The sequence below is a fragment of the Corylus avellana genome, chromosome 1, assembly GCF_965113065.1.
Source record: "Corylus avellana chromosome 1, dhCorAvel1.hap1.2, whole genome shotgun sequence".
Classification (NCBI taxonomy): domain Eukaryota; kingdom Viridiplantae; phylum Streptophyta; class Magnoliopsida; order Fagales; family Betulaceae; genus Corylus; species Corylus avellana.
The window spans coordinates 14,327,867-14,338,260 of record NC_142490.1 but is presented as its reverse complement, the minus strand read 5'-3'; the positions used below and the strand labels follow the sequence as shown (position 1 = coordinate 14,338,260).

The following is a 10,394-nucleotide window of genomic DNA, read 5'->3' as shown; positions in this document are numbered from 1 at the left end:
CCTACACACATAATCGTTAGTAAGTTAGTTAAAGATAAGTTCAAGGCTTCAAGTAAGAATCAAACCAGATTTAGTAATGCTATCACAAAACTAGAATTAAGTAAGCATTAATTCTTTGTCATTCATCAAACACATTGTTTGTTGTCAAATTGTGTTTAGCAATTTTATATATATATAAATTGAAGGCCTCCTAGCATGTTCTAGGATGAGATTTTTTTTTTTTTTTTTTGATAAGTATTCTAGGATGAGATATTGGAGCTTTAATCACTTAATATATATATATATATAAATTGGAGGCCTCTTTGTTACAACCCCAAATCACAACGACCAAAAATATATTTTTCTACTCAATTTATAAAGAAAAAAAAAATCCGCTTCTTATATGAAATGAATGAAAATGGTTTGGTTATAGCCTATGAAATCTAGCCTATTTCAGAGCCCTATGTCCCGGGAGAGTCCACCAACGCAATGGCCCAAGCAGTTCCGAATCAAACCCCTTTTGCCTGCCGGCTTTGCCCCATCCAGCCAAGAAGGATTTATTACCAAAAGCATGGATTCACATTCCCCACCTGGTCGTCCCATGTTTAGTTGAAAGCTCCTAAGGAGAATCATCAAAACCTGTCAACTATCCAATGTATGTATCGTTTTCTCTCTTCTCTGGTATGGATGCGAGCAAAAATTTAAAATCCCCTCCCCATTTCGTTCTTCACCAAACGAGGCCGAGAGAGAGAATGGGTATGGATTTTAACCTTTAGGTATGGGTGGGTTAGCCGAAATATTATGGGTATGGGTGGGTTAGCCCGAATATTAGAAAGCAATGGGTATTCAGTTAGATCACAAGCAAAAATCCCCTCCCCTGTTTCCCTTTCTTCTTTGAAATCCATCTCCCTCCTTGTTTCAGTTGTAGCTCATTGTTCACCAAACAGGTTGGGTGGTTGGGTTTTGCTTCATTTTAGGCTTTTGTGTTTGTTGTGAAAATTTTGAAGTGATTTTGTGTTTCGGCCGATTGGAATGGTGTGTTGGCTATTTCAAACCAGTAATATCCTCTTTGATTTTCAGAAACAAAAGCAAAAATCAAAAAACCTTATGTCGTTAACCTTAACCCGTATGTTAACAATAACACCAAACAAGTGAACATCAACAATCCACAAAATCAGAGCATTAGATTTGAGAGAGAAGAGACTGAAGAGAGAGATACGTACCGGATGCGACATCGGCAGTAGAGGAGGCAAGGAATGGTAGTGGCGTGGCGTGGGAGTTGGGATGTGGCTGCGTGAGGAGTTTGATGACTGACAAGTGGAGGAGCGGCGAGAGAGAGAGAGAGTGGCAGTGGCGTGGCCGTGGGCGATAGCGTGGCGTGGCGTGAGGTCCGGCAAGGAGAGGAATGAGGCCGAGAGGGAGGAATGGGTTTTTAGATCTGGACTGGAGGAGTGGAACTCAGGAACTTGCTGCTTGCGCTTGGAGGAGACGAACGAGTGTGCTGACAGTGCTGTGCGTTTTTCACTTTTAGTCTTTTTCTTTAATTCTTTTAGCTTTAGGTTAAAAATAATAAAAATAAATAAATAAATTTTTTTAAAAAAAACACACACACACACACACAAACGGGTCTGGAGGGTCACCCGCGGGTCGACCCGTGACACAACCCGCTAGGCACTCGTAAACGGGCCATAAACGGGTCGAGACCCGTTTATGACCCAAACCCGCTAATTTCATGTCGGGTCGTGTCAAAATTGCCAGACCTACTCACACGCCTACACCTGGGCCTGATTCGAAGAAATCTTAGCTCCGGCTTTGTGCTCTGATGCGTCGGGGAAGTCACGCTCTGCGGCGTGGCAGTCGTGAGAGGTGAGGCTTGAGAGGCAGAGGCAAGGAGGCTGGGAAATTGTAGAAATAAGTTTAGGGTTCGAAAAATTATAAAGAGATGAATATATAGAAGATCAAAATGACGTTGTTTTACACTTCTAGATTATATATATAATAAAAATATAAAACCTAAACAAAAGTCGAGGTTTGGGAGAATCGAAATCGGGAATCCTGGGTGAAAGAGGGGCATAATTACCACTATGATACAACGACTTATTGTTATTATTATTATATATATAAAAGGGTTAGCGGGTAGCATTAGCGGTTGCGGTTAGGCGATTTTAAATTTCACCCCTAGTTAATTGATCTGCAGAGGTAACGGGAATGAAGATGTAAAATACCATGCTAAAGATGATGCCGGATGAAATGACAATCAATCTCGATATATTTTGCGCGTTCATGGAAAACATCATTATGAGCAATCTGTGTAACACTCTGATTGTCACAATGGATAGGAGAACTAGTGGACTGATGAACACCCATGTCAGACAAAAGCCATCGTGACGAGAGAAGTTCAGATGTAGTGTCAGCAAGAGCACGATACTCAACTTCAGTAGTAGATCGAGCAACAACAAATTGTTTCTTACTGTGCCATGAAATTAAAAAGGTTCCAAGTAAGAAAACAATATCCAATGGTGGAGCGACGATCACTCGGATCACTAGCCCAATCAGCATCAGAGTAGGCCCGGAGCTCAAGAGATGAATGAGAAAATAAATGAAGGCCATAAAACATAATACCCTTGACATAGCGCAAAATACGAAGAATAACAGCATAATGAATAGATCAAGGTGCACTCATAAATTGACTCACCAAATGAATAGCATAGGCAATATCAGGCTGTGTAACAATAAGATAAATGAGACTGCCTACTGGCTGCCTGTAGAAAGTAGCATCTGATAAAGGCTCACCATCCGTGGCTAGAAATTTGACATTGATATCAAGGGGCTACTCGTTGTTTTACTGTTTGTTAGACCCACTCAAGAAAGTAGATCAAATGAATATTTTGCTTGAGAGAGATAATAACCATCATTACTCAAAGTAACCTAAAGACCAAGGAAGTAACTGAGTGTCCCCAAGTCCTTCATTTCAGTAATTTTCGAATTCATGGTTAGGATCTCTTTGAAGAGCGCAGATGCCTGAAATGTCATCCCCAGTAATAATCATATCATCTACATAGAGAATAATAAGGATAGTACCGTACCAGTAGTCCGAAGAAAGAGGGCTAAGTCATATGAACTAGAAACAAAGCTTTGTTGAGCAACCACAGAATTGAATTTGGCAAATCAAGCACAAGGAGCCTGCTTGAGACCATAAAGTGCTCGACGGAGTCTGCAAACTTTGTGTGGCGGATGGTGATAGCTTGGTGGAGGGTGCATATAGACTTCTTCTATAAGATCACCATTGAGGAATGCATTTTTAACATCCATATAAAATAGCTACCAATGACGAACAACATCAACTGCAAGTAAGGATCTAACAGAGGTCAGTTTAGCAACATGAGTAAAAGTCTCCTCGTAGTCAATACTATCTCCTGAGCAAAGCCTTTCACAACAAGACGAGCGTTATAGCGTTCCACATATTCATCTGCACGAGTCTGTATTTTATAAACCCACTTAAATTACACTACAAACTTCCTAGGAGGCAAATCCACAAAGTCTCATGTATGGGTTTTAAAAATTGTCTAAAACTTATTTGTTATTCTCTAAGAAGAGGAGCTGAAACGATGGAGCTATAGACGCAGTGGTCCAAAACCCTAATACATGTTGCCCACCTTCATTAATTAATAACCCAGCCCACGAAATCTTCACGAGTTGGACCCGGCTCTTCCCCCATTATGTGGATTCATTTGCGGCTGCAACCTGAAGAACCCTGAAGGAATAAGAAGAGGAGCTGACGGGATGGAGCTTTAGATGTGGTGGTCCAAAACCCTAATACGTGTAGCCCAATTGACAATGTCCCCCTCAAACTTTCAATTGTGACAATCAACCGGTAGTTTGAGGGGGGTATATGGACTTTATCCTAAATTATTTTGATTGCATCGCCGATCAAACACTATTTGCTACTTAGAGAATATTATAAGATTCATATAAAGTTAGCTTGTAAATTTTTTTGAAAGATATATGTTTAAAAAAAAAAGGTTGGGTAGTGTTCATAATCGAAGCAAAAAAGTAAACACTTCCACTTTATATACTTTATTCCATGATTACTATATGTGTGTGTGTGTGTGTGTTTGTATCTATTCTATGATTGTTTATTTGTTGTTTATCAATGGTTGTTTCTTATATAATTGTAATTTAAATTTAAAAATTTAGATTCTTAAATCACAATGCCAAAATTAAATTCTATCTATCCAAAATAGAGGAAGGTGGCATTTCAAAAAGTAATAAACCGTTAAATTTTAATGACAAAATTTCAAATCTTAAAGGGTTGCTAAATAATATAATTCTAAAACTCTAATTGTGAAAATCTAATGATTGCAGCTAAATTTTTTTGGCCACCCCCAACGACCAAAATTCCAAAAAAGAAAAAGAAAAATGGGTCTGGACCTTGGGGGTGGCTTCGATTCCAAAAATAAAGAAAAATGGGTTTGGCCCTTGGGGGTGGTTGAAGCCACCCCATGGCCAAATGGTGGCCCTTGGAGGTGGTTCGGTCACCCCCAATGACCAAATAAAAAAATAATATACATTTTTTTATTATTTTTTTAAAAAAGGTTAAATAATATTTTTTTATTTTTTATTTAGTAGGACACGTGACATGATTGTAGTCATTGGGTCTCTTTAAAGAGATTCTGACCATTAATTCAAAATTCTTGAATTCCCTTCCAATTCGAGGGGATCCCGACCCTTTTAACACTGTCTAATAGGTATTAATTAATATAAGTTATAAAATACTTATAAATCTAGCAATTTTTTAATGGATAAAAACACTGTGTAACCAAAAGAGTTTTACGAAAAGAAAAATTGTAATATAAAATGAAAAGAAGAGCCGGGTCCAACTCGTGAAGAGTTCGTGGGATGGGCTTTTAAAGTGGGCTATTGGACCACCGCGTTCATCCCGTGATCCGCCAGCTCCTCTTCTTATTATTCCTTTAGGGTTACAGCCGGCAGCCGCAGAGGAATCAGAGAATTCGCACGCCATGGGGAGGAGTAAGTTTCTCTCTCTCGATATAGATCTGTGTTGTTCCATTATTTTTAATTATGGTTTTGACTCGAACAATGTTTCGTTAAGCTTTAGTTCTATTCGCTCTTTCACTTACGGAGATGTTTGGTTGTTAAGGATGGTCGTTGTGGTTTTGAGGAAGCCATGGCTTTTAGATTTTGTTCATATGTTATGCCAAAGTACCACAGGCTGATTGGCTGTGAAAGAATTTGTTTCACGAGGCTTGTAAGTTCAAGGGATAGATAAAGAATGGACACTTTTGGGTGTTTCTTGAAAATGAACACAGGATTGGAGATTCATTTCTGCTGGGTTCTGTTTCTTTGTCTTTTCTCCCACAAGTTAAATATGTACGTTGTAAAGAAAAAAATCTAAATAAAATTCTATTGAAGTAGAAATTATTTATGGATTGCTTAAAATAAAGGACAGGACATGTTCTATGCTGTTAGTCGCTATTCACTCTTGGTATCTATAGTTCGTAAGATGATGTGGTTTGTGCTTCTTACTCTGAGCATTGTTTTATATGAAAGTTTAAAATTATTTATTTGAAAGTGTTAATGTTTTTTAATTTTTCATAGAATTGTTGTCATGCTTTCAAATCTGATTAGTTCTAGAGTTTCAAACCTTTTCTAGTAGCTTATGTTTGCAAGGTAGTAGGTGATGCTGTTTCACTGGTTCTTCTATTAATGTGTTTTTGTCTTGCAGGACCTGCCAGGTGTTATCGCCAGATCAAGAACAAACCATACCCAAAATCACGGTATTGCCGTGGTGTACCCGACCCCAAGATCAGGATTTACGATGTAGGAATGAAAAAGAAAGGAGTTGATGAGTTTCCTTTCTGTGTTCATTTGGTGTCATGGGAAAAGGAAAACGTTTCAAGTGAAGCTCTTGAGGCTGCACGTATTGCTTGCAACAAATATATGGCCAAATTTGCTGGGAAAGATGCGTTCCATTTGCGAGTCAGGGTGCACCCTTTCCATGTCCTGCGTATTAACAAGATGCTTTCATGTGCTGGAGCTGATAGGCTTCAGACTGGGATGAGGGGTGCATTTGGGAAACCACAGGGCACTTGCGCGAGGGTGAGCATCGGCCAAGTTCTTCTCTCTGTTCGTTGCAAGGACAACAACAGCCATCACGCACAGGAGGCCTTGCGCCGTGCAAAATTTAAGTTTCCAGGTCGTCAGAAGATCATTGTCAGCAGGAAATGGTATGTGGACATATTCATCTGTTTTGAATTGTTATTATTAAAGCGCTTATATGGGCCCTTTAGGACTTGTGGAATTATGTCACCTTGATCACTGAGATAAATATCATATCCATAGGCTGTAGTTTACAGTACTAGTCTTTTTTTCCCACTTATACAATTTGGTTTTTCTTTTGATCAAAGCCTTTTGGGATTAGGCCTGTTTCTAGGTGATGTTGTTATGTTTGTTTTATTTTGAATGTCATATACTGTCAGGAATCTCTGTTGTTTGCCAATATGAAATTTCTGTGCAAGTAGTTGGTCTCTTTCTCTCTCTCTCTCTCTCTCATCAGGTAGCTTAATCAACACCCACTTCGCCGCCATAGATCTCCAAACTTATACCTTGTTGTTTATATGGTGATATTTTTCAGGGGTTTTACAAAGTTCTCCAGAACTGATTATCTGAGGTTCAAATCTGAGAATCGAATTTTGCCAGATGGTGTCAATGCCAAGGTTTGTGTTTGCTGATGAAGTCACTGCATCCATTTTTTATTTGAAACTGAGTTTTGTTAATATGGTATTCAAAGCGTGTTAATTTCATTATTTTAAATATCATGGTATTCATACCAACAAGGGTGTTTTTCAATCTTGCAGCTTCTTGGATGCCATGGACCTTTGGCTAGGCGTCAACCTGGAAGAGCATTTTTGGATGCTATTGCTTAGGATATATTTGGATTATCCTGTAGTTTTGAGTACTGTTTTAGCATTTACCTGAAATCCCTCTTTGCTTTTGTAATGGATCAAGTGTTGTGGAATTTTCATGATGGTTGTTTGGAGATTGTTCAAGTTTCGCTTAATGTTTGAATTAATTTGAGCTTTGAAATTATTCAAGTTTCTTATTTTGCTAAAGCTTTAATATACCATTACCATTACTCTTTGTAATTAACCTTTATTAGTGTTGTTGCAAGAATGCATTACCACTTTTATTTTCCATTACAAGATTTAATTTCCAATTTTAAGTCCTTTTTATATAACAAACCTTTCAACCTTTAATATATTGTTATAATTTGTAAATTTGATATGGATTTAGCACGTTATTAGCGTGATTTATTGCATTATTTTATTTTTGTGAGGTTCTGAGTTTTTGACTGGAAAAAAGAAAGAGACACGGAAGGGTCTTCCGACCTTATCCGCATGATTGACTGATGAAAGGCAATTGCGTAAGCAACTTCACCTTTGTAGCTGTCATGCATCCCCAATATAGAAAAAAACAATGTTAAGAATGTTGCGTATGAGACAATGTGATGACTTTTTTGTAAGGGCAGATTTGGAGATGTTTATCAAAGTGGTGTGCCCACGGACCACGGTGGCTGCCTATGAAATCCGTACAGAATTGGGAAAGATTTTAATTAGGAGATAAAGAGACATTTATTGGTTGTTTGGATATTCCATGTTTTTTCTTTGCCCGGTTTACTAATGCTTTTTAAAGGTCCTTTTTAGTGTCTATATATATATATATATATTTTACTGTTTTTGTTTTGAAAAAAAAAAAAAAAAACAGTAATAAATAATACCTTTTAGAAGTTTTTATTACTCAATTTGACTCGCCCATTTAGCTTTCCTCCTAATCATATTTGGTTTTTAAACAAAATTGCAATAAATATTTTGTCTGGGATTTTTTTTTGTTTCTTTTTTTTTTTAGTGAAGGTATAAAAACTTGAAAAAATAACATTTTAAAACAATAATCAAGAAAGTGCATTCTTAAGGGCGATTTTAAAGGGTGAAACACAAAAGAAGCAGCCAGGCTGACTGCCATGGATGCAACATGTGCTTCACCGATATTAACATCCACCAAACACATGCTTGATATTCCCATGCAGATCACTAAAGGACTGATGCAGCAATTGCCTTTTCATTTCGGATGGCCGCATTGGCTTTCAAATAACCCATTGAACTATTGAAGGAGGAGTATACACAAACTTTGTTCGAGTAAAGTTTTTAAACGCTAGAATATGGAATCTCGAAGTAGAGTCTGGTTGATGAATAAAATATAATACCATTGGTATTCAAACTTATTAGTTTTGTAAAGGAGATTCATGGTTTCTCAAATTACTTTTAAAATAAGAACGGTTTGTGAAGAAGGTCGAGCGCTCTTCAAACTACGGTAAACTAAGGAAGCTTAAAATATTTATTGAATTATCCTACCAAAATTTATGATTTTCTTATTCATTTTTCATTGTAGCTCACCACGAACTAGAAGATGAAGAATCTCATCATAATTCGAATCCCGGTTAAAAAACACGCCTTATAAAACGAAAGTCACTAATTCGAATCCCGTTCCTCTCTTGTGTGGACATAAGATGACAAAAAATGCTAACTTTTGCACCCATAACATGACAAATTGGATGACAAATTGGTTGCGAAGTTCGTAAAAATGCAAACTTTGCATTTACCATGTGACAAAATATGCTATTTTCCGATATTTTTGGGAGTCATTTCCCTATTTATTCCAAAATCTTTTAAATGTAGGTGCATTGATGTTTGTTAAATACGAACGGCAGCTCGAATAAACTAAATACGAAACCAACGACAACGCCAAAATAATATTAAACTCTTTTCACATACCAAACAGAGAACCAAACCAAAACGACCACCATACACATATCAATCCAGCTCACGCTTCATAGCACACCCCATTATTTATCAAATTAACCCGACACCATCTAAAAAACCTAAACGACCATGTAAATCTACACGACAAAATGACTCAACCATGTAAATCTAGATAACAAAATGACTCGCACGAAATAGCTGGATGATTCCTAAGCATCATGATCGCTTTGATCAAAGCAGAAACATGTCAGCAGACGCCATGATCGGATGAATCGGACGGTGGAACTGCAACGGGTTCATCATCGGGTCGGGTATCTCCGGGATATCCACGTCGAATCCGCTCACCTCCTCGATGATCTGAAGGACACAGTTGAGGGACCGCAAGCGATCGGTCAACTCCAGAGCTTGAGCCCTGAGAACATTGTTACCGGACTCAATCGCCATATAGGCCTGCTCCTTGGCGTTGATGCTCTGCACCAGCTGAGAATTTGCGATTTGCAACTGGCTCACCTCGCCGGTCAGATCCTCCACCTGCTTCTGCTTCTTCATCCGGGACCGCCTAGCCGATTCGCGGTTCGAGAGCATCCTCTTCCTCTTCCTCTCATCGAACGAAGCGGATCTAGGGTCGCCGTCAGATCCAGAGCTCGCAGGTCGTTGAATCGAAGCCATTAGTATATTTTACCCCAAAAAAAGTTACCAAATCGGGGTTATGAATTCTTAATTGAATGAATTAGGAAACGAAATTCGTGAAATTCACGGAAAATTAGGGTTCTACGAGTTAGACTACTACAAATTTGAGGAATAAGCAAACAGAAACAGAGATTTTCAATTAGATCTGGAAATAATTCATGAGAAAACGTAGAACCAGTACAGAAACACAACAGAGAACGAGTGGACCAAACGAATTCGACGCATGAGGATGGCGTATGTCATACAAAATCTAAATTCATTGGGGTGATCGGAAGAGAAAACCCTAGATTTGAATCAGATCAGAGATTAGGATCCAAGATCTAAACCCAATCGGAAAACCAAACGGCTTTTGCAATTGCAAGAGAATCTAGATGAACAAAGCGGAGAACGATCTTTCTTTGGATCTTTGGAAGAGGGAAATGACGCGAAGATTAAGGAAATGGAAAAATATGAAGAAAAAGAAGATTTTTCCACGATCCGGAAAGGTGGCTTTATAGATGAAAAACGTGTGCGGGTGTTGGTGGGTGAGGAAATATAATAATAAAAAAAAATAAAGGGGTGGCGGATAATGGGAGGTTTGGTGTCGGTGTCAAGGCTGGCGTGAGCGGTGACGACAGCTGGATCACTTTCAAGGCACCTCAACTACCCTTCCTCTTCTTTTTTATTCTGGTTTTATTTTGGAATATTCCTTTTCTAGAGAAGGTTAATTTATTTTTATATTATTATCTACATTTTTCTTAGATTTTAAAAATCAAGCAACTTTCTAAGTTTTTATTCAAATAAATTCAAATTAGTTTTTCTTTGTCTTTTTCTGGTATCCTTTAAATTATATATATATTTTTTGTTAAACTAATAATAAATGGAGCAAAAGTGCTTGGGTTTCTCTTG

General features: G+C 38.0%; 2 protein-coding genes across 2 annotated transcripts; one reads left to right on the top strand and one right to left on the bottom strand.

Moving 5' to 3' along the window:
• Positions 1-4,884: 4,884 nt before the first annotated feature.
• LOC132170660 (large ribosomal subunit protein uL16) lies at positions 4,885-7,089 on the top strand. Its single transcript, XM_059581723.2, has 4 exons — positions 4,885-5,010; positions 5,726-6,227; positions 6,635-6,716; positions 6,858-7,089. Exons 1-4 carry the CDS (start codon positions 5,001-5,003, stop codon positions 6,924-6,926), a joined length of 663 nt encoding a protein of 220 aa, XP_059437706.1. The 5' UTR covers positions 4,885-5,000; the 3' UTR covers positions 6,927-7,089.
• A 1,715-nt stretch (positions 7,090-8,804) lies between these two features.
• Positions 8,805-9,969, bottom strand: BZIP53 (basic region/leucine zipper motif 53). Its single transcript, XM_059582319.2, has one exon. The coding sequence runs from the start codon at positions 9,483-9,485 to the stop codon at positions 9,048-9,050; it is 438 nt and encodes a 145-aa protein (XP_059438302.2). The 5' UTR covers positions 9,486-9,969; the 3' UTR covers positions 8,805-9,047.
• Between the last annotated feature and the right edge of the window lie 425 nt (positions 9,970-10,394).

Excerpts from the sequence above, each read along its gene's own strand:
- LOC132170660 (XM_059581723.2), top strand. Across the intron at positions 6,228-6,634 it reads ATCATTGTCAGCAGGAAATG|GGGTTTTACAAAGTTCTCCA; the intron begins GTATGTGGACAT and ends GATATTTTTCAG. Across the intron at positions 6,717-6,857 it reads CAGATGGTGTCAATGCCAAG|CTTCTTGGATGCCATGGACC; the intron begins GTTTGTGTTTGC and ends TCAATCTTGCAG.
- BZIP53 (XM_059582319.2), bottom strand. The coding sequence starts at position 9,485 with ATGGCTTCGATTCAACGACCTGCGAGCTCTGGATCTGACGGCGACCCT.